Genomic DNA, 22,351 nt, shown 5'->3' on the forward strand with positions numbered 1-22,351 from the left:
GTGGCTAAAAGTTCCAGCAGAGTGTGATGAGAAGGATTCTGCAACTTCACCACCACTGCCTTTATCCTCACCATTATCTTGTTAGACACAAACATAGAGGATAATAAACTATTTCTCAGTAAGGTTGATTCATTGTGGAGGGACACATCTTATTTCTTGATCAACTTGACCCTGGTTGCACATTTTTTTCAAGCTTGACACCAATTGGAAGACATTTTTCATTGTCAGTAATGTCATGGATTTAAATAGTGACACTTAGGGACATTTATCTTCTGCTAAAACAGCCTCAGCTCCTCTGTGAAGATTTTGGAACCCGATCGCAGGGATTTGTCCCCAGTCAGCCACAAAAGCATTAGTGTGACAGAGCAGTAATGTAGGGAGACCAGGCCTGGAATTACAGTTCAAACAGAGGGTGTTGAATGGGGTTAATTTCAGGGCTCTCTGTGCACCAAACTCTGGAGACCATGTGTTTACTTCTTTACCCAAACTCTTGCCTCAAACCTGGAGTGGAGGCACACTATTTCTTAAAACCTCATTCTCTGCTGCAGTATTAAGCATTCTCTTGACTGGAAGCAAGGGGCTTACCCCAAACCATGAAACCCAGCACAGGAAGAAAAGTACAAACGAGTGTGTCCACAGGTCTGTCCATATACTTTTATCAATATAACTTACTCATTTACTTTAATGTCCCACTGAGACTTTCAGAACTGTAAAAAAAAAAAAAAAAAAAAATGCAATGATACATATACATGTCACTACTTAACACTCCTACTGTCACATGCTCAGTCTATGATGAGCATTCATGAGGATTGTAAAAATGGAAAAACAATCTGCTTAGCTGAGAAATTACAGGAAAAAAAACCACTGGAGAAATGACTAATTAATGAAAACGACAGCTCTAAGATACCAACCCACGTTACCGTGGCTTCATGCAACACCAGAGGTCTTGCCTTCCATACTCTAATGCATCACATGAAAGTCGATCTTTTTGCTCTGCAACAGGAAAATGTACGGAGAAAATCACTCTTCCTTCTCTTTTCCCTCTCTCTGTCTTTAGTGCTTTCCTGACTCTCTCCCTCTTATGCACATGATGTGGGGAATTCCCCTGCATCTTCTCCCGGCTCTCAACTGCACTTTGACCAGATTAAATATGATTGGCTGCCAACAGTCTGAGCTCTGGAAAGTAAATCTCTTTCGTTGTTTTCCCTGAGATCCCTATCCAGCTCCTCCACCTTACTGAAACCAACTTATGACTTTCACTCTCGTTCATAAACACACACACACCCACCCACCCACACACACACACACACACACACACACACACACACACACACACACACAATGGGGGATTCCCGCACAAGCAGTCACATTCTTATTTGATAACCTGTTGGTTGTGCCAGAATTACGCCAGGTATAACCTGAAAATTTGACGCTTTTTTTTGACTGATGATGAAACGCACACTCTCGATTGAAGCCTCACCCTGCCCCAACGTGTCACACGGGCACTGACAGCTATGTCTCTTCTGCATCAACTTGCCCAAAAACAAACAAACAAACAAACGTTTCCACTAAGACAAATAAGCCTAAATTTAGATTCACATTATGTTGCCAGCCTATCTTTATCTCCATTGCGCCCCGTTTGCCAGCGCTGGGAGGTTCAAAGTGGGGAGGGAAAGGTGAGCCTTTGTTTGGCCGTGTCGGAATATAGTGAAGCTGGAGACAGTTTCTCTCCCTTTCATTTTCCACCGCACACGCTGCCTTGGGGCGCACTTGCGCAATAGCACACAGAGCTGCGGAAAGTCTGCGCGTCTAGGTTTTTTCACCTCCTTTACTAGCAGTGAGGGAGGGGGGCGTGTGTGAGGAGGCGATAGGGAAACCCATGACTTCCGCGTTTTTCCTCCCTGTCTGAAACTGAGAACAGTGTGTCTAGAGTAGGATAGCCTATAAAAGCCATAATGGTGCTGACAGTCTCGACATTCACCTCAAGACCCCGACTGGACTGGATGATATCAAGAGGACTATCTAGTGGAGATAAAGCACCCAACAGCCGGTGCTGTGCAACTTCCAAAGCTTGTGTTATTATAATTTGAAGCTTTTTTTTTTTTTAAGCTAAACTTCGAAACCGGACTGTGTGGACAGTCTCCCCGAAGCTCAGATATCCTACTGCCTGCTCATGGGACACCAAAACACAGAAATGGACGCGGAGTCTCTTCAGAAGGTCGGTCGCCGGCGTGGGGGCTGCCTGGACGTTTTTCTCGTCATGTCCGTCATTTTTCTGTTTGTGGCGGTGGCAGCTGTGGCTGTCGGCGGAGTGATGGTTGTGAGGGACCTGCAGTCAGAACTGTCCTCGGTTCGGGCCATTGGGCCAAAGTTGTCAGGGTTGACAGGAAACACACCTGACTCAAATTACAAGGTAAACACTGCTCCTATTGTTTGCATGAAGTTGGAATAATTCGCTTTTCCTTTTTCTACTTTGACCCATGTCCTCTGCACATTTTAATCCACTTCATCTTGTGTTTTTTATCAACAGATGCAGAATTTCGCCTACCTGGACGCCACATCAAGTAAGTCTACTTTGATTTCCTAGATACAAACAAGTAGCCTATGTGTTTATGGACAGAATTCAAAAATGATGCAATGATGTCTTTCTGTTGGGCCACAAAGTTTCTTCTCATATAGGACATATAATTATTTCCATGATCCTTCATCTACAACAAATAAATAACATTAAAAAGTTTGATGATTGATGAAATGATTGTCAAATCAGTTTAGACCTCAGACAATCCAACACCAGAGAGGAATGTAACTGATCAGCCTGTTGTTGCACTTTGTAAACATGATCTAAATGAAATGTTTGTCTCCTCCCGCAGGTAAATTGACGAACTCCACCATGCAGTGGGATTCTGTCAGATTCGGTCCTGGTCAGTCTGTAGGAAGCAACTTCGTGTTTGACAAAGCTCATCATTCGCTGAAGCCAAAACGAGCGGGGGTCTACTTCATGTACATTGAGCTCAACTTCACCTGCACCTTCCAATGCAGCCCAGGCCTCATCAGAGTGGAGGTGGGCGATAAGCTCACCTGTGACGTGAAACTCCCAGCCGTGGCAAATTCAACACCCGTGAGCAAGAAGTGTTGGACAGTGAGTAAGCTGCCGGACAGTCCGAAACTTATCACTCAGATGACAGTACCAAAAGGACTGCAACACTGGAAACTGGAGCTGACCGGCTCGGGACTCGGGATGTTCCTCGTGGAGTGATGTGGACGATGTAGTGTTACTCTTGTCATCAAGATGCAGTTGTGCTCGTGACCTGTAGGTCGTACCTGAAGAAAAACACCAGTTTGTGTGAAAATGGGCAGGTGCTGGTGCCATTTTCAGAACCAAAGGTGTAAGACGATGCAGCTTAGCAGCGTTTGAAGGTGGCAACTCAGGAAAAGCTGCAGCTGTGATAATGCAAACCGGATCAGGAAAAGACTAGACACTCATCTCATTCTGTGTAAATATTAATATATGTGTTACTCTGTATGTGATATATTTATTTTGTGATATTGAATTATTTATGTACTTATATTTATAATAGTGTTGCTATTTTTTTATATAAATTTATTTTCATGTAGATACCACTACATTGGTGTTGCCGTGCAATACACTGCGTTTTTAAGCAGTCTACATTGGGTTATATGTGACTTTATAACTCTGTTTTTATTTTATAAAAGTCTGGGAGCATAATGTTGAGGCTTACAAAACTGTGTGATTATATTTCTGTTCCAAAAACCCTCATCAGGGTCTACTGTAGTTAAGTGGAGACATTTAATCTCTTCTGGCAAATGATAAGTAACAGTAATGAGTAAGACTATGCATTTAAAATAACTTTTGCAGCAACATGGGTCCCATAGAAACGAACCAAATGAGCAAGAGTTACTAAAATAGCTTTTGTATGTGTACTGATTTGAGAGACTGTTAGTCCTATGGACAAACTGCACATCGTTGAATGTATTTTATTGTTATCCATAGTAAACATGGACATAAATATATCCTATATGGTGCACACTGAGTTCATTTTGGTGTGAAAAGTAGAAAATGACAAGTGTGAAAGTTTCAGATGGAATACATGAAATGTTTATGTAAGGGAAAATTCCCTGCTGTTACGCAGCCTATACCGGTAACTGGATGTACATCACTTCCTGTTTATTTACCATACAGTGCGGTTTAGAAAAAAAACTATGTGGGCCTGCAAACAAACTCAACATAATCATACCTCCTGTATTACACGAACCTAAGATGTCAAGGGGAAATAAATATTGTCTACGATTGTGATATATGACTTTATGCCTTTCATTTCGTCAGTGCACACATGAAGAAGAAGAAGACACACTCAAATATTTGAGTCTAAAAGGAAATGCTGAATGTAATTTGAAAAATTGTAGTTAGTTTGATTAAATGAATGGGATACTTTTGGACAGAAGCAAAATCTGCTTTTACAAATCAATCCATTCATATTTACAAGTCCTTTTTTGTGTGTGTCTGGCTGTGTTTTATTGTGTGTGTGTGTGTGTGTGTGCGTGTGTGTGTGTGTGTGTGTGTGTGTGTGTCTGTCTGCCATTAATCACTGACTCATATTTTGTTCAATTGCTACTTGTTTCTATACGCTACTTGGGACATAGTTTGTTGTGTTGTACTGTGCTCGTGTTGCCGCTGTGTTAATGTGCATTTTGGGATCAATAAAATACTTATACCTACACTTGAACACACCCGATTCCTCCTGCAAACAAAATGACTTGAATCAAGTCATTGATTCATCTGCAGAAGTGAACAGTGAAATGATCAGATCATCTCAGGAAGTGGTTCAGTACAGTTCATCCATCCAAATGATTTGTCTGCAGCACTGCACCAGCAAGGCAGAGAAGATCAAGACTGCAAACTAGTTAACATGGACGTAAACAATGTACCATTTCAAAAACTGAAAAATTGGCTTTGTAAATGTTTTATGAAGAAGGAAATGCACATTTGTTTGACCTCACAGATACACACAGTGTGAAACACTGAATGTCAACACAACTGCTGTTTGTTCACAAGAAAATGCCACAGTGCATTTAAAATCTGTGTTCTTTACATGCTTCTTTACTCACTAGCCCTCTTCTTCTTTGCTGTCTTTGTTCGTGCATTACTACATTGGTTTGTTACCTGTGCACACACGTGCATGTGTGTCCTTGTGCGCATGCCTTAGAAACAAAACGGGGATCGAACACCTCCATAGTGCCACTGGAGGTCAGAACCTTCACATGGAACCTTTAAATATTGCGAGTAAAAGAGCTCACTATGCAGAGCAGCCCCTTTGACAGCTTATTTGTTATGTAAATTAGAACTATATTGTTTATGAATCCTGATGCATTTATGTGCAAACAGCATTCTAATGTTGCTTCAAAAATGTAAACAAAAAAAGTATAGCACTGATATAAATGTATTGATACCTTCTAACACTGCAGGGAAGGAACAACAATAACATGAGGTGTTAATGTGCAAAGCTTTCACGCTCTTGTTGCAAGAGCATAATCTTGTTTATTACAGATGTTTATCTGCCTCTCAGGGCAGGAAATGACCCAAATATCTCCTCAGCAAACAAGGTCAGTCGTTCCACTTACTTAAAGCGGTCTCAGTGGTGATATTTAGTTACCTGTCTGTCTACCTGTCTACTACACAGTTACCTGTGGTTCCTCATTTCTGTCAAGCATTTCTTACGCTTTGCTTTTTGCATTTCTTTTTCCACCCTAATTCCCTTGCAGAATCCCTTTCTGGCTGCTGAACTCTGCTTTACTCAACATCTCTGTACCACTACTTTCTTTTTTTCCATTTGACACTGCTGCAGTGAAACTTTCCCCTGTACACTGTGAGAAGAGCTGAGTCAGCAACAGCAACCTCGGCACCTAAGTACTCTCACCCCCCTCTTACCCCCCCTTCATTCTCTCCTCAGTGCATCCTTACTCAACCACATCCTGCTCCTCACACACACACACACACTGCTTTGCAGGCATTTGTTACATATCTCTAGATCTGTAACTGCATATCTGTGGTTTCTCTCAGTGTGCTTTAGGTATCCTTCAGGCACTTTGTTGTGTGTTTGCACGGTTTGGTTGTGAGCAGGAAAGAAATCTGTGTGACATTTTCTTATTCTACAAGTGACTATCTATCATAAAAAAAAAATGTTTCTTCATTGATCTTGTTGATGTGTCAGAGATATGATCTTACCAGGAACTGATGCCACCTCACATTTGTGTTTGATAAGAGACAGTCATTTATTCACACAACAAAAACGACAATATGCAACAAATTATAGGTAGTATGATTATATAATCTGAATATCAGATACTTTTTATGATACTACAACTGTTAGTTGCTTTTTCATAAATTATTCAAATACATTCATCAAGTACAGTACATATTAGATTACATATATTGTATATATTAGATGTATAAAATTTACCACAACAAATGGTGGAAATTAACACACACAGGCACAGAATCTGATCATAAGGTGGGGTAGATATATTTGTATACCTGCCCTCATAATATGTCTAAGGAGATATCATGAAGGCCCCCATGAAATTGTCTGTATTTCCTGTACGCATCTTCTGTATATTCTCCAGAGTGACAAAAATTTGATCCCCCTCCTGCAGGTGGAAAATTCCAGCCAGGAAACTGTTCCACAGATCCTCCCCATCTGAAGCCTTCGCACTTGAAGATTTTTGGGTCCTGCAGCGCAAACTATAGGAAACATGCAAGAGACATCACAAAACAAACTCACTTCACCACAATGAAGACAGCATTGATGTCAACTTTGCCTTCAAGAACACAGCCATGAAGCTACCAACAGGTTGCACTCATGGAAGCAGACGTGCAACAACAGAGGAAGGAAGTAAAGAGCGGTACACTGACTAACCTTTTTGATTTCATAAGTTCGATAGATTCTCCATAGGCGTGGGTGTCTTTCATGACCCTGTGTTGGATAAGCGAACACTCCTCACCAGTGTTCAATTGCACTTTGGAGTAGAGGTAGTAGTAACCTTCCTTTTCAACCAATAATCTGCCTTTGTTGTAGCTCATGTTGCGGATGATGGCTTCGCCACCTTCATGCATCCACTGCACCACATTGTTCTCCCCGGCAGGATCGTTGGAGCCTGAGATAAAGAGGAGATGAATGAGTTGTTTGCAAAAAGAAATCGGTAAAGATGAGTTAAATTCACCCAATATAGGTCAGATACAATATTTAGGTTTTGAATATTGAGAGCACTCTAACCCATCAGGTGAGCAAAGGGCCTCTGTTGGATCTGTTCCGGGTGTGGTCGCTCTGTGGAGATCAATCAATCATGCAACCAGTCAATCAAACAATAAATCATTCAATATAAAAACACCACATCTGAATTTAAACGTGAGGTTTTGCATGCGATAGCTCTGACTTTTTTTACTCTGTGATCTTAGTTACATTGTTTTATCTTAGTTGTTGACAGTTAGTAAAGATGAAAGATTGATTCTATCTATAGCCACTATGTGCAACATGAGCATAATAATTTATGATAACTGAGAGTAACTCAATACCTTTAGATCCCACTTGAGGCATTATGGCGCCACCCTGAAACAGAAGAAAAAAAGAGATAAAACTCAAAAATCCAGCACACACCAGGCAGTGTCACTTTATTTCAGTAGCCAAACATGCGCATAGTGTACACCTTCTCTTACCAGCTGGCCAGATGTTTTGGGACTGGATAGGTTCAGGTAGCGGGGATGGGAGTGATAGAGGGCGAAGGACTGCAGTGAGAAGAAGAAAAAAAAGAGAGAGTACGCAATGAACACATGGCTGAGTAACAAAATCTGTGTGTGTTTGCAAACAAGGTGTTAAAAGTTCAAGAATGTGTAAGAACAGGAAGTGTCCTGCCCAATGGAAACCAGTATATCTGTACATGAAGAGATGTGGAAATGTAAAGTTATCCGCACATTCACTGTAGATACAAGCATATCTTTTTATTAAAAGATAGAAAAGAATCATTGTTTTCATCCAATTCATTCACATACTCTAATAAAGGCCTCAGATTGAATTATTAATGCAAAATAAAGACAAAATAATAATTATAACTCTATGTTACAATGCAACTTTAAAAGATATTTGTGGTTGCTAAGAAATAAAGTATCTGATAAAGGGGCTAGAGTCAATTCTGTTTAATTTTAATTTCTTAACTAGTTTCTGTTCTTCTAAATGACCTTGAAGGTTTGATTTTTGAAAGCAAACAGCAGACTCTACAATATAACAGATAAGATAGCTTATTACATAACAGAGGCAGGTCTGAATAAAGGGCATAATGAAACTGTCTTAGGAAAGTGAAGTTATATTATTTTTGCACTTGAGAGGGAAAGGAAAGGGAAGTAGAACTAGAGAACGAGTCCATCTGACACATTTCTTATTATCAACCTATAAGTAAAAGAGCCAACGATGACACGACTGCTTGTCTGGTTATGACGTAGAATGAAATAGGGAAATTCTAGCAAAAAGGAATTTCCAATCACTCCGAGCACTGTGTCGTCTCACTCACTCAGACCGACAGACAGACAGGCAGACAGACATCAGACTCACCTCAGTTTTTTTGTACAGATGGTAGATTAAAAACCCCTGCACGACAAGCCCCAACACGGTCAGTCCAACCAGCAGGAGAAGAAACCTTTGGCCTACTCTCGCCCACCTCGGTCTCTTCGTGCTCGGCACAGAGACATAGTTTAAGTGACTGTCCACCACAAACACCTGAGGTGAGGTAGCGACGCCGCCCTCTGCCATCACACTCCACCCGGGACGCTGGGGCTGAAGGTCAAAGAGCTCGACGTGACGAGGAAAGGGATACTGAAAGAGACAGGGTTAAGGTTAGATAGAGCAAAGAAACAGGGAACAGAAAGACAAAGAGACAAAAAAAAAAAAGGCAGTCAGTGGAAAGACAAGAGAAACAAAAACATTACTGACAGAAACAAACTGAGAGAAAGACACAAGACATGGCCTCATGTTTTGTCTACTCTGCTTAAAGATAGGTCCATGCAATGCAACCTCCTTCTGGGAAACAAAGTGATTTCTACATACTTTAATTACTGAAAGCAAACAAGAAAAGACAGCTGCTGTATGTAGAGTGAATCAAAAAGAAAGAAAAATAAACAATTCTTACATTTTGTTCACGGCAGTTTAATGTAGATTACCTTGGATTTCAAAGTGCACCAGATGTTGCTCCACAGCTCAGTCAACCATCCAGCAGCAGGGAGAACCTTTCACACACTCCTCTGAAGCTCCTTTGAGATCCAACAGCAAAATATGCTCTTAGACACCATTTTTAAAAAAAAAACAAAAAAAACAGTAACAATATTTTCTGAAGTGTCACTGTATGTTTGAACTTCACTAGACATCTCACCTCCTGAGAAAAATATAAAATCCTTCTATGTCTGCACCAAATTCAGATTTCAGTCCTCCCTCACCTCCTGTGCTCTCTCGCCTGCTGTCAGCTATCAGTAATATTGCTTTTAAAGCACGCTCATATAAGGAGGAAATGAAGATGACATGGGGGAGAGGCAGAGAGAGAGAGTGAGTAGTGTGCATGTGAGTGTGTGTGTGTGTGTGTGTGCGTGGGACACTCCCTACGACTACTGACTATAGTTATCGTCCCTCAGCTGACACTTCCTTTTCTCTCTCTTGTATTTCTCACCCCTTGTGTCTCATGTTCCGATTAACACTTTTGGTTTGTTTTCTCAGTGCAGCTACTTTTTTCTTCTGTTTCACAGAAACTTGTTGAATCACTTTGTCTAACTGAGCCATGCACTTGGCACATTTTTAATGCTGCTGAACCTTACAGGTTGACGTCGAAGTCAGTCTTATTGAGAGCCAAGATGGTTGTAGCGTTAAATTCACACCCGTACTTTTGGCTGCTACCACAGCCTTGCACCATCACCCACAGTGCAATTCATCTGCAATTTAATACAGTAAAGTCAGCTTTAGTGTCACACTTAGAAAATCCCTTCCCAGAGTGTCAGGCCACCGTTTTCTCACATATTGGCCCAAGCAACATGTCGCTTTTGTTTTCTTTATTCATTGGTGTTTATCTAATGTCAGCTAAACAATCTGCAGTGATTGAAGATGACTAATTTGTTGCAGATGATTGGAGACAGCAAAGCAGACTGCAGCTCAAATATAAGGCTTAATGTGGCAACACCTTTTTAAAGGTTTTCCTGCCATGCTTGTTGCAGTGAGTTGCTACACTATTATTTTTGTCCTCTTCCTTTTTTGTTATTATGAGTGATTTATCAATACTTGTTTTTTGTTTTAAGGAACAATGTGTTGTTGCCTACTTTCTTATGCTTGCAACATCTCACAAAAGAAATTTCACTTTATGCGTGTGCAGACAGCAGAGGATAGTACAGAAATATGAGCAATTGGTTTTCATTTTAAATATTTTTCTTTCTTTCTTTCTTTCTTCTTCCTCTTATTGTTACTTTCGTTTTCCACTCTTTATCAGAAATACATTTTTCACATGTGCTTTTTATGAATATTGATATCGCATGTTTTCTTCTTTTTCTCTGATGTTTAAATGTTTTATTCAAATATGATGAAGATCAAATAACGTATCTGAACAAGTAAAAATAGATGTGGTTTATTTTTCTTCTGCATGAAACTCGTAGTAATTTGAACCCAATCTGGGTTTTCCTTTGTTGTAAGAGGGGGGCACTTTCACATGAGGGACTCCGTATGTTGAAACTACACCACATACTCTGACCTATTTGCTACCCACTCACACACACATATTATAAAATCCTACTTCAAACACACACACACACACACACACACACACACACACACACACACACAAATGCACATTGTGTTTAATGGAGATAAAGAGGGGGGAGGACAGACGGAAGTCCACAGTCAGGGGCTTGCACATAGTTGTTTCTTGTTTCTTGTTTCTAGTTGTTTATTGAATACAAAGAAATTGAGGAATAGATGGACACACCCATAGAGCCCCAGAGGTGACAGTTATTGTGTGCATAATAAAATGAAATTATAATATATTAAATTATTTACATGAATTGCAAAAAAAAAGGCATATCAATGGAAAATGCAAACTCTTTTTTTTTTTCAAATCCGAGAAACTTGGATTTCCCCGTTCACTGGATGATATTTTTTCACCTCTTTACTTTCAATTACATCATTACTTATTTCCTATTTTTTACCATGTAACATTCCCCATGTTGCTCAAAAAACTGGCAACGTTTCTAACTATTTCCTGTTTTCTTCGTTGCTTATTGATATGATAATGGCAATGATTTCTCTGTAGCATTCATTTGAATTAGTCTGTGGGTGTCTGTTAGAACAAATGCAACACCGTCCATGGATAAAAGGGCTGTGTCGCAAACTGTGTCCTATTTCAGTAGGTGAGCAGCCCAGGGAATCAGCCATTTCCTGCAGTTGCTGCTTTAACCTGGGCTGAATCCTGAGTGAATTGCACTCTCTGAACAGTACAGGTGCAACTAATAACATAAATGATGAATCCATTGCATTTCATGCACAATCCCGAGCCTTTAGCTGGCACTGGATTGTTTCAGTGGACTGTTACGTGTGTGTTTTGACATCTCTCAGCGGGAAAAGAAGTACTGTTAAATCAATGACAGATGAATTTCATGTAGCTGCTTGACTTTCAGGGTCCTGCTATTGTTCACGCTGGCTCACTGTCACACTGTCACACTGCTAAATGAAAGTACAGTTTACACTTTATTGTTTTCAAATTTGGGATTCATCATTATTAGTGTGATTGTTGTTGTTCTTATTATCATTATCATATGTTCATTGTTGTGATGTGACTGTCGTGTGCTGCTGTGCTGTCATTGATCTGTGTTTATGTAATTCCTCATCATCAGAAATCCAGTTAATTTAGAGCAAGGTGATGATTTGGGATAGACCCTTGACCTCAGAAGGCCTATTCACAAAATCTTGGCCATGGCTCTGGTCCTGGTTAAAATTTCTCACTTACTTGTCTTATTGACTGTTTATTCTTGACCTGGGAAACAGCAATTATCCAAAAAAAAAAAGAAAAGAAAAAAGGCACAGGCTCGCCTGACCTCCAGGAGTCCCAAGGTCCCCAAGTATATGATATATTTGGGCCTACATAGCTTGATTAATCATACATTTGGTACCACTGTGGTACACCAACAACTATGATATGTTCTCTTATTTTGTGGCCCTATTTGTTGTGGGCACGGAAAACTTTGGGCAAGGAGGTATTATCACACGACAGGAGAACAGTAAGGACCAACAGTTATTATCATTATCAGCATATCTGACTATCATTTTTAATTATTATTATTGTAATTATTGTTATTATTTTTTAATAATAAATATATAAAATGTCAATAACAGTAATAATAATAATAATAATAATAATAATGAAATTTAAAAAATGTGGAAAAAGTGCCCATCATTATTCCCTGAAGCACAAGAGAAAGTACTGTACTGTCAAAAATACAGACTTTGAGTGCTGTCAAAGTATAGCAAATATATCAGATCAGCAGTGGTGTGGCAGTGAATAAGATTAGATCAGGAGTGATTAATTCATAATAAACAATGTGCAACATGTATAAATGTTCCCTGATCCATATTATATATGATCCAATGTATGCGTAGCACATTTAATTTTACATGTCAAAATATTTTAACTGTTTGTCCAGGTGGATATTATTATGTCTATTATTGATTAGTAAGACTGGCTAATGTTAGCTAAGGCTAGTTCAAGTACTTCCTTTGGTTTCATCAATGATCATGAATTAAATTGTTTTACAATCAGTGTCACAAAAGTATCACACATAATCTAACAATAGATCAAGATAGAACAACAACTTCACATTGACTAATCACTTAACAGCAGTTTTGCTTTAGATTATTGATTGGTTTCTAGTTGCCTCTGGAAATAATGAAACTGCTATTTATAAGTAGGGGCTAGTAGGGGCCCAACAACAAATTTTGCCCTGGGCCTTGGGCAGGTGCTGCCATGCAATTATTTCCACGGTCTGAGTTTTACTTCACTTTTGGTCGTTTCGGCCACTGCACACTATCAGCATTACTATTCCCCATATGCATGTGGTCGCGCAGCCCTCAGCTCTGCAGTGATTGGAGGAAGATTGCTACTCTTCCTCCTCTGATTGGTCCGCAGCGCTGCCCTCGTTCGCGGGCCTCCGTCCAATCACAACACCGCAAAGTTCTGCTGCGGAAGAGGGATGCGACGGAGATGGCTGAACTTAGATAGCGTTGTTTTTGGGAATATGTTCACCATGGACCTTATCCGGAGGAAAGAGGGGAGCGGGGGGCGGCTGTTTGTCCTGGCAGTCATTTTTGGGTGGTGTTTAGGGTCTGTGCGCTGTTTTGGACAGAGCCTAGACAGCGAGTTCACGTTTCTGCTGCCAGCCGGAAGATCGGAGTGTTTCTTTCAAACAGCAGTAAAGAATGGCACAATGGAGGTCGAGTATCAGGTAACTATGTGTGTGGTCGGCAGACACATTCACCCACTGTGTGAACCTGATACAGTCCATCTGTTAAAGGACACAGGAGCAGGGCGCTGATGGCTGACCATCATTAGCCGTCATTCCCTCAGCTAGCTGACATATTGGTGGTGTAGCTGTACGCACATCTTTGATGAGCCAGCACTGGACTGCAGCTGTGGGGAATGACAGCTCATAACTTCACTCTGTGGGAGTAAACGGAACCAATATCGCAACTCATTTGTAACCATTACATGTAGATTACACATCGTGCAAATAAGTTGAAAAACTGTGGTTAAACAAACGTCAAGTCAAACTTTATTTGTCTGGCACCTTTTATGCAAGATCGCAATAAAATAAGAGCTTCCCGAAAGAAACGAGCACAAGAACTTCACATAGAAAGATCGGCGATAACAAAGTACTGTACAGGAAATTAGATAATACACTACACACTGCTTGTAAATCGAAAAGAAGAACGTGACAATATGTAAATATTGTATGTTTCACATCCTGGTAGTCTCTGCTCATCCAGAAGTTTAAAAAATATCTGTTGTCTTAAGATTAATCAAACACGAGTTCAAAATCCCAGTAACTAATGTTGATATGCAGGAACACCCCCCCCCCCCCATTAGAGTCACAGGAGCTCTGCCCACATGGTGAAATGTCCAGTCTAGGGCTGCAACTAACACTTGTTTTGGTTATCCATTAATCTGCCCAGTAGTTTCTCCAGTAATCATTCAGTCTGTAAAATGTTAGAGAATAGCGAAAATGTCGATTGTTAATTCCCAGACATTTCCAAATAGCTTAATTTGTCTAATTAACGCTCCAAAACCCAAAGATATTACATTTACTGTCACAGGGGACTATGGAAATGTAATAGAGACACTAGAATTAGTGAATCCGGGTATTTTTGCTTATAAAATTACTTAAATGATTAATCAATTATCCAAATTGTGACTGATTAATTGATTGACTAATTGTTTCAGCTCGAAACTGCATCACCATATACAGTGGCTTCAGAAAGTATTCAAACCATCAAGCTACACTCAAGTCAAGTCAAAGCATTAACTCAGTACTGATTCTTTGGTAAGTTTCTTCAAAACGTTCACACCTGGATTTCCGCAGTTTATACAATTCTTTCTGACAGATCCTCTCAGGCTCCATCAGATTGGATGTGAAGTGTATGTGAACTGCCATCTTCAGGTGCCTCCACAACTGTTGTATGTTTGTGTTGTGTTATGTTTAAGTCTGGGCCTTGGCTGGGCCACTTAAAGAGGCTCATAGACTTGTCTTGAAGCCACTGCCGCGTTGTCTTGGCTGTACTCTTCAGGTCACTGTTGAGCTGAAAGCTGATCTGTCACCCCTGGTCTCAGGTCGCATATACTCTGAGGCAGGTTTTCTTCAATGACCTCGTTGTATTTTGCTTTATGCGCCCTTCATGTCCAGTCTTCCTGTCCCTGCCACTGAGGATCGCCCCCACAGCATGATGCTGACACCAACATGCTTCACCATAGGGATGGTATTAGCCAGGTGAACAACAGTCCGTTGTGTGAGTCCTCTAAATGTTGTTTGGTAAACTCCAAGCGGACTGTCATTTTCCTTTTACTCAGAGTGGCTTCCATCCAGCTAAGATGGTCGTCCTTAGATCAGGTTCTCCCATCTCTGCAGAGGACTTCCCAAGCTCTGTGAGAGTGACCGTTCTTGGACACCTCCCTGACCAACGCCACTCAGTTTGGCCAACTTTAGGAAGCATCCTGGTGGTTCCAAACTTCTTCCATTCCACAATTATTGAGGCCACTGTGCTCCTGGGAACACTCAAAGCTTTATAAAATGGTTCTGTGTGCTTGCCCTGATCTATGCCTTGCTACAATTTTATCAAAAAGGTCTACAGTGCGTTTTTGGACTTTATGTCTTGTTTTTTTTTTTCTGGCATACAGTGTGAATTGTGGGACCTTGTACACACAAATATGTGCCTTTATAACCTCTATCTAATTAACTCATTTTTGCCACAGATGAACTCAATTTGAGTGCCACAAAAAAGAGTCTGAATACTTTTTTGTAAATGAGTGATTTCAATTTTTCATTTTTAATAAAGTTGCAAAAATTTCTAAAGACACGTCTTCACTGTGGGTCACTGAGTGTAGACAGATGGGCAACAATGGCACTTTTATCCGTTTAAAATGAAATCTACAGCACAATAAAGCTGGAGGGGGCCGAGCACACTCTGAAGCCACTGTGAATGTGACTTTAAAGTCATTTATTTACACAGGAACACCTCTGATAATGTGAAGCTCTACCAGTCAGTAGTGTATTTGTTTAGTGGGAGAGTCTTAAAGACAACATTATACTCCCTCTTGCAACACACATGTAATCTGTCTTGAAACTGTGTGGCTTGTGGCGACCTGGTGGCCTAGCAGTTAAGACCCATATACGACCGCAGTCTGCCTGGTATGATCGTTGTTGCATGTCCCCTGTCTCCGTACACATACTACTACACTCAAAAAAATGCTGATCAGTGACTGTATGTATTTGTGTGTCTACATCCAGGTGATAGCAGGTGCTGGTATGGATGTTGACGTCACCATCCTCTCTCCAGAAGGCATCCGGCTCATCATGGAGTCTCGACGCTCTGACGGAGTCCATGTGTTAGTGCTACGTCCCCTTTGGCCTGAGACCTGGATCATATTTCATGTGTCAGTCTGTTTGACTGTGTTTTTGACTGTATATTATTTCCTGTTATTCCAGGGTGGAGCCTACAGAGGAGGGAGACTATCAGATCTGCTTTGACAACAGCTTCAGTCGCTTCTCAGAGAAGATGGTGTTCTTTGAAATTATCATCGAGGGCCAAGGAGGGGATGTGGGTGGAGATGAGGAGTGGGCGGGTTTAGAGGAGCCTGATGGAAGCCTGCTGGAGTACAAGCTGGAAGACATCCGGGTGAGATGCATGTTTGTGGTTTAGAAATTAATTCAAAGAAGGAAATCTAGTCCACTGTGTCAGCAGACCTTTTAACAAACCCCTGCTGTTGGGAAAGATGACAATATCAAACAATATCTAAACAACATCCAGGCAAGGAAAGGAGAGATGACTGTAACAGGGTTGTTGTGTAGGTACAAATCAGGACAAATTTGTCATGGTTTAATTCATTAGCTCTGCCCTTCCTCTTATAACATTTGTCTCAGAATCAAATAATATTAATTATCGCTTGAAAACAATCAGCCAGATGATTGTTTTCTGGGTTTGTTCATTAACCATTAAGCTCCCTTGATAATTTGGCTGTTCAAAGGATAACCGACATTATTCTCTATTTTTCTTATTGTCAACAAATCCCATGAAAAGACTGAAACCAACAATTAACTGATCCTACTAACATGTATTTTGTGTGTGGCCACACATGCATCTCCTTCCTCTGTGCCACAGACTTCCTTTCTTCTCTAAAATCTATTAAATACACATCAGGGAGCGACACCGTTTCACTGGGCGACATGATCCTTCATTACAATGAACATAGGTTGATTTTAAATGTAGTTAATTTGAAGTCAATCCTGCACGCACAGTTCTGCTGCTGTAAATACTCGCTAGATCACAAAACGTGTGTTAATCCACGGATGAAAATAGTCCCCACAAATGTACTACTAACTCCTGCTTCAGTAATGTTTGTCAATACATAACACGTACCGTCTCTCTTACCTATTTTATTTTGTCTTCAGTAGATACAGACCGACAAGGGAAGTGGGAAAGTATTGACAGACCAACTCACGTAGTGTTGGTTTTGGACTCCTCATGGGATTTTCTGACAATATGGAAAATGTAGAATAATGTCATAACCTTTAACCGGTTTATGTCGTGGCAAACCACAGCAATGGCTGAATGAACCAGTATTATACAGTACTTTGCCAGCTGAAAGGTTGATGTGACACAAAATCATAACCTGTTGAAGTGGTCAAGTTGTACCAAGGTCCTCTACTGAGAATGTGTTTGCCTTCTTTTAAGACTTGGCTAGCAGAGGTCACTAAATTGTTGCATCTGGAGAGGATTAGATAAATGAACTGTATTCGCTCTACGACCTTTGATAGAATGTGGCAAGAGTGTAAAGCATTGCGTGTGTGTGTGTGTGTGTGTGTGTGTGTGTGTGTGTGTGTGTGTGTGTGTGTGTGTGTGTGTGTGCGCACAGTGTGTAAAGCATTTAGTATGTGAGTGCATGTATGTCTGTGGATACAGATGTGTATACATGGTATGTTTGTACATGTACTCTTTATATGTATATGTATGCTTCTCTTGGTAAATGTAATATGCTTTAGACATCCATTTTCAGGCTGGCGCTTATTGTTATGTTAACTCTAATCCCTTATGCCCTTTAAGAGCAGGGTCTTTATTTATTTATCTATTTTTATTTATTCATTTTTTTCTCTTTTTTCTTTTTCTTTCCTTTTTTTTCTTTTTCTCCTGGAACGGTATTTCCTTCTTTATTTGGGTTACTTGTTTATAAAATTCAAAACTCACAAATAAAATGAAAATAAAAACAAACAGAGGATGTGTTAACAGTTGAAAACTTGAGACCAAAATTCATTTTGTTTTCTCAGCCGCTAACTCCCACTTTTCTTTTATTGCAGCCATCATTTGCTTAAAACCCTAAAAACTTTCCTCACTATTTCCTCAGGAGTCCATGGACTCTCTGCACAGACGCTTGGAGCGCAGCCGGCACATGCAGACAGTGTTGCGGGCTTTTGAAGCGCGGGACCGAAACCTTCTGGAAGATAACCTTTGGAGGGTCTCATTCTGGTCCTGTGCCAGTGTGCTGGTGATGCTGTGTGTGGCCCTTACTCAGGTAAACAGAGTGCTGGAGGGGAAGTTTGGGGTAATCATATTTCTGACAAGCAGTTTAAATCACAATGAACAACATCGTGATATCTTGTCTGTTTACTTCTCCATTCCCAGGTCTACACTGTCCGTAAGCTGTTTGACGATAAGCGGAGGGTCTGCACATAAAGAAAACTTTGTGCTGCATCACAAGTCAAGCTGGGAAGAAAACTGGGTAACTGGTTACCTGCTTAGATTGTACTCCATTACTTCTCATTTTGTCTACATGAACACCAGCATTCAACATCAGCTCTACTGGACCTTTTGTTTTTTCTAAAATCTTGTTTTCAGTTTGTGAGCAACAATTAGATATTATTGCTGTGGATCATGAAGGGTAACCAGACAAGGAAGAGACTGCGGAAGTTGAAGTTGGTCATTTAATTTAATGAAATGCCTTTAATGTCAAACCAGAGAGAAAGTACACAAACCACAAACCAGAGAGAAGGTACATTTTGAAAAACAAGGTCTACATAGACAGAACAAAAAATATTATATAAGTACTGTCCTTTGTTGTGTTTGAGGTTTTTTGGGGGGGAATTTTTCCACAAAAGGTGAATTCGTCCTTAAAGGTTAAATGTCGGTTCTATGATGTAACTCAACTAATCCACAGAACGCGTAGTTTGTCGGTTTACAAGTGAAAACAATGTGCAATAGGGTTGGTGGCGTATTTGTTCTTCCTGACTGTAAGATCCTGCCGTTATATTGGTGATTTATCAATCCAAATGGCTCCTTGGTTGCTGCCTCATTGATTGTTAGTTTTGTTTTTTGTTTTTCTGAGATGTTACTGATTTCTTTTCATGTGCCAGTACAAGTCCATGTTGACAACTAAGAATGTCGAGTAAGAAACAGGAATGATTTCCAGTGCGATTGCCAATAACGTACATGTGTCATTTCTCCTCCAGACACATATGTATGTCAGTGTAGATATACATCAAGATAATTCAGTCTGAACAAAGTTTCTTTGTTCAATGTGTCAATTGTTAAATGTGTGTTTGTGGTTCTTGATGATCAAACTTGCTTTTATTCTGATGTGTGTTTACTGTGTCAACACAATGTGACATTTTGTGTGTACTCAACAGCCATGGAGTGATTTCTTTCTTTTTTTTAAGACTTTCATTACATGTTTAATAAGATAATTAAGATAATCAGGTTTCATGGACGTCATTCACATTAATAAATGCATTTTTTTTTTTTTACACAGTAAAAACTTTGACGGGTTAATGTGAGTTGCATTTTTAGAATAAAAATGGAGAGAGCTGCCAAATGAATAATTTTTCTAAATGTGTTCTGTATGACTTCTCGGTCATTTAAAACAGCACAATAAAGCAAAAACAAAGGTTTCTTAAAAGCAGTTTTCTTTAAAGGATGCTTCTTGTGCATGTAAATCCTGAGAAACCTCAGCGCTGTTGACACTGATGTGTTTAATGATGAAGTGACAGCTTATCATGCAGCACAGTTATTATCAGCTCATGTATTTTCCCCAGAGCCATGTAGAGGCAAGCAATCAGGTGTGACCAACATGTGTAGTTGCACTTTCTTCCTGCAGATACTGCTCCCCCGAATGTCTGACCTTATCAAAAACTTAATATAGCCATTTACAAAAACAACTTTGATATTATGTGACATTCAGTTGAAGTTGGTTTAAAGGTTAAATACCAAATAATATTTAATCAGATGTTCAAAGAATCAGCATGAATTAACTGCACTTGTTGCTATTTCACAATTTTTGAAAAACACTGAACTACCAAACCGCCAAGTTATTACACTGATGCATCTCTGCTTCATCGTGCAGTGTCAAGTGACAAGTGTATATAGTATATAGTAGAAAACAAAGAAGCAGCTGGTGTGTAAATCAGTTTATTCTTTAGTCTTGAAGGAGGATATAACAACACACTGTACTGTATGTGGAGCTTCTGGCCAAGTTTGTGTCAAGATGCAGTTTCTTGATCTTTGAACTTGATTTTTCTTCCGTTTACTTTTAGTTCCTCAGGATTGACGAGACATTTCAAGTGAGGACTCAAACTGATGGGACAAAGTATTTCCAGAGTATTCATGGGCAAAGAGAAAAACAAGATGATTGATATACAGTACATATTAAATACTAAAAATACTGTGCAAGCTTAACAACATACCTGTATGTACAGTGACACTGTGGACAATGCTCTCCAGACACAACCGCTGTCATAATGTCGACCCAGTATTCCTGCATCTTTCCCTTCCCTAAAGGTCTAACTACAAATTTTACTTTGGAAACAGCTCTGGAGTTTCTGGTGCGCCTGAACTTCTGATGCCCCGTGCATCAAAGGGAGTCCAAGTGCGAGTGGGCAAACATCCGTTTCCTTCACCAGTGGTTGGGACGAGAGGGGACTTGTGGAGGTCGCCTGTGTGAGAACACCATGAGAAGATTTCCAGTCAGTTTCTTAACGTTAAGTGGATCAGTCACACTCGCAGCTAACAAACACAATGGAGAAGGACAGCAGGCGAGTGGGATTGCATACCTTTATTCATTCCTGTGCAGCAGCTCTATGAACAGCCCCAAAAGCAATGTGTAACACCTTCTTTACTGTGTGTTGCTACTGGCAACCGTGGGTTACCATGGTGACCCGCAGCTCCATCATACACTAAATGCAGCAGGTCATGCCGTGCTGCACACAGAAAAGTGAAACGTTCTTGTTCTGCACGGCTCTCTCCATTTGACTCATGCAAATCAGACAGTCTTGACCTCAACTATACTACTAACTATACACTGATCGTATCACGGGAAGGAAGGAAGCACCTGCTGTGTATTTACTGGTTGTGCATGGAAACGGTACACTGTGGCATGAGAGAAGAAATGAGGAAAATAATAATAAGAAGAAGCACCAGCCACCACACCGTCTTTTTCTACTCGTTTATTCAGTCCATCACTTTATACATCTTCTGAAAGAGAGGCTCTTTTTTCTTACATGAACTTTTTATTTTTCACTATGGCTTTTTTTAAGATGACGATTTGTGAAGTAATTACAAAACTGTTTGTGCTCAAGGCACTTTTTTCACTAAGCTGTGGGAGGTAACTGTCAGCAGTTTGGCTGGGCAAGGTCCTTCTTACCTCAACAACTGTATAATTATCAGTATTACACCAGAAGACATCCCACTGCTGCAGTGCCTTGCCCCAACCCTCTTCCTCCTGTCTCATGTTTAATTGGTCCACAAAGGAGAAACACTAAAGCCTAACTATACTTGTAAAAAAAAAAAAAACTTGCAATGAAGTAATAAGATAAAATGTTGAGGCATACAAATTCCATTGGTCAGTCTGATTTTAATAAGCTCATTTGAAGGCCGACTTTGAAGATCTAACAACAACGAAGAGGCAAAGGACTTTATCAAAAAGTGCTGCTTTACTTAATGAGGTGCTTAGTGTGATTACTGACAGAACATTAGCAAGTATCCAACTCACAAAAAAATTGCTTCTAAAAGTGTTTCCTTACCATTATATAAAAAGTTATGAATCATATATATTTTTTGAGACACATTTCATTTCAAATGAAACAAAAAATTCAAGATGACTTGCTCGGTTCATAACCTTTAAGTCAATAAAATCATCGAATGTATCCCTTTTCATAATACTGGAAGCAGAAAATGTCATCATGTTAAAAAAGCTACCTGCACCAAATGTCAAAATTACATACATAATGTTTCTGAAATGCACAGACTGAAACAGCATCAGATTACCAGTTACAGTAGAACAAGGTTTGTGGTTATAGGAATACACATGAAAAAAAATGTTTAATGACTATCTCTGCTCAAGAGAAATATAAAAGTGTAAACAAAAAGAAATGTGTTTGCGTATGTGTCTGTGTTTCTAGTCAAGCAGGGAGGGCTCTGAAGGACGTATGACAGTGGGTCGGTTGGGAGCAGCCGGGGGTCTTCTGCTACAGGAAGAGAGGTGAGAGAGAGGAGGGGAGGTATTG

The 22,351-nt window shown here is 40.1% G+C and overlaps 4 protein-coding genes across 10 annotated transcripts in view; 2 read left to right on the forward strand and 2 right to left on the reverse strand.

Moving 5' to 3' along the window:
* The first annotated feature begins 1,888 nt into the window (after nucleotides 1-1,888).
* Nucleotides 1,889-4,315, forward strand: LOC111665536 (uncharacterized). Its single transcript, XM_023420580.2, has 3 exons — nucleotides 1,889-2,413; nucleotides 2,531-2,564; nucleotides 2,871-4,315. Exons 1-3 carry the CDS (start codon nucleotides 2,174-2,176, stop codon nucleotides 3,254-3,256), a joined length of 660 nt encoding a protein of 219 aa, XP_023276348.1. The 5' UTR covers nucleotides 1,889-2,173; the 3' UTR covers nucleotides 3,257-4,315.
* Nucleotides 4,316-6,266: 1,951 nt separating this feature from the next.
* Nucleotides 6,267-9,570, reverse strand: LOC111665589 (tumor necrosis factor ligand superfamily member 14-like). 2 transcript variants are annotated; one of them, XM_087177788.1, is made up of 8 exons: nucleotides 9,436-9,570; nucleotides 9,227-9,316; nucleotides 8,622-8,882; nucleotides 7,733-7,801; nucleotides 7,592-7,625; nucleotides 7,293-7,343; nucleotides 6,936-7,173; nucleotides 6,267-6,760 (listed from the first exon to the last, which is right to left on the reverse strand). In XM_087177788.1, exons 3-8 carry the CDS (start codon nucleotides 8,817-8,819, stop codon nucleotides 6,571-6,573), a joined length of 780 nt encoding a protein of 259 aa, XP_087033914.1. In that variant the 5' UTR covers nucleotides 8,820-8,882; nucleotides 9,227-9,316; nucleotides 9,436-9,570; the 3' UTR covers nucleotides 6,267-6,570. The 2 variants fall into 2 exon arrangements, with proteins under 2 accessions (XP_087033914.1, XP_023276418.1); XM_023420650.2 differs by having other exon boundaries at nucleotides 9,227-9,540.
* A 3,693-nt stretch (nucleotides 9,571-13,263) lies between these two features.
* On the forward strand, nucleotides 13,264-19,741 carry tmed1b (transmembrane p24 trafficking protein 1b). The gene is made up of 5 exons (XM_023420629.2): nucleotides 13,264-13,534; nucleotides 16,091-16,188; nucleotides 16,289-16,478; nucleotides 18,202-18,369; nucleotides 18,480-19,741. The coding sequence occupies exons 1-5, from the start codon at nucleotides 13,283-13,285 to the stop codon at nucleotides 18,528-18,530; spliced, it is 759 nt and encodes a 252-aa protein (XP_023276397.1). The 5' UTR covers nucleotides 13,264-13,282; the 3' UTR covers nucleotides 18,531-19,741.
* Nucleotides 19,742-20,242: 501 nt separating this feature from the next.
* Nucleotides 20,243-22,351, reverse strand: part of LOC111665575 (dynamin-2-like) — a 19,035-nt gene continuing 16,926 nt past the window's right edge. For 2 of the 6 annotated variants that reach the window (XM_023420627.2, XM_023420626.2), the window contains exon 20: nucleotides 21,278-22,309. In XM_023420627.2, the coding sequence (XP_023276395.1) occupies nucleotides 22,243-22,309 (67 nt within the window). In that variant the 3' untranslated portion in view covers nucleotides 21,278-22,242. Of the gene's footprint in view, nucleotides 20,783-21,277; nucleotides 22,313-22,351 lie in introns of those variants that run through there. The other 4 variants (XM_023420625.2, XM_023420624.2, XR_002761507.2 and 1 more) reach the window with 3 other exon arrangements.

The sequence above is a fragment of the Seriola lalandi genome, unplaced genomic scaffold (assembly GCF_002814215.2).
Source record: "Seriola lalandi dorsalis isolate HSWRI2012SDOR001 ecotype SW California unplaced genomic scaffold, Sedor1 jcf7180002054654, whole genome shotgun sequence".
NCBI classification, from domain to species: domain Eukaryota; kingdom Metazoa; phylum Chordata; class Actinopteri; order Carangiformes; family Carangidae; genus Seriola; species Seriola lalandi.

What these genes read in the sequence shown, in the direction of transcription:
- LOC111665536 (XM_023420580.2), top strand. Translation starts at nt 2,174, where the DNA reads ATGGGACACCAAAACACAGAAATGGACGCGGAGTCTCTTCAGAAGGTC. An exon ending in CACCTGACTCAAATTACAAG is followed by an intron (nt 2,414 to 2,530) that starts GTAAACACTGCT and finishes TTTTATCAACAG; the next exon opens with ATGCAGAATTTCGCCTACCT. An exon ending in CTACCTGGACGCCACATCAA is followed by an intron (nt 2,565 to 2,870) that starts GTAAGTCTACTT and finishes CTCCTCCCGCAG; the next exon opens with GTAAATTGACGAACTCCACC.
- tmed1b (XM_023420629.2), top strand. Translation starts at nt 13,283, where the DNA reads ATGCGACGGAGATGGCTGAACTTAGATAGCGTTGTTTTTGGGAATATG. An exon ending in CAATGGAGGTCGAGTATCAG is followed by an intron (nt 13,535 to 16,090) that starts GTAACTATGTGT and finishes GTCTACATCCAG; the next exon opens with GTGATAGCAGGTGCTGGTAT. An exon ending in CGCTCTGACGGAGTCCATGT is followed by an intron (nt 16,189 to 16,288) that starts GTTAGTGCTACG and finishes CTGTTATTCCAG; the next exon opens with GGTGGAGCCTACAGAGGAGG.
- LOC111665589 (XM_087177788.1), bottom strand. Translation starts at nt 8,819, where the DNA reads ATGGCAGAGGGCGGCGTCGCTACCTCACCTCAGGTGTTTGTGGTGGAC. An exon ending in ATCTGTACAAAAAAACTGAG is followed by an intron (nt 7,802 to 8,621) that starts GTGAGTCTGATG and finishes TTCTCACTGCAG; the next exon opens with TCCTTCGCCCTCTATCACTC. An exon ending in CCAAAACATCTGGCCAGCTG is followed by an intron (nt 7,626 to 7,732) that starts GTAAGAGAAGGT and finishes CTTCTGTTTCAG; the next exon opens with GGTGGCGCCATAATGCCTCA.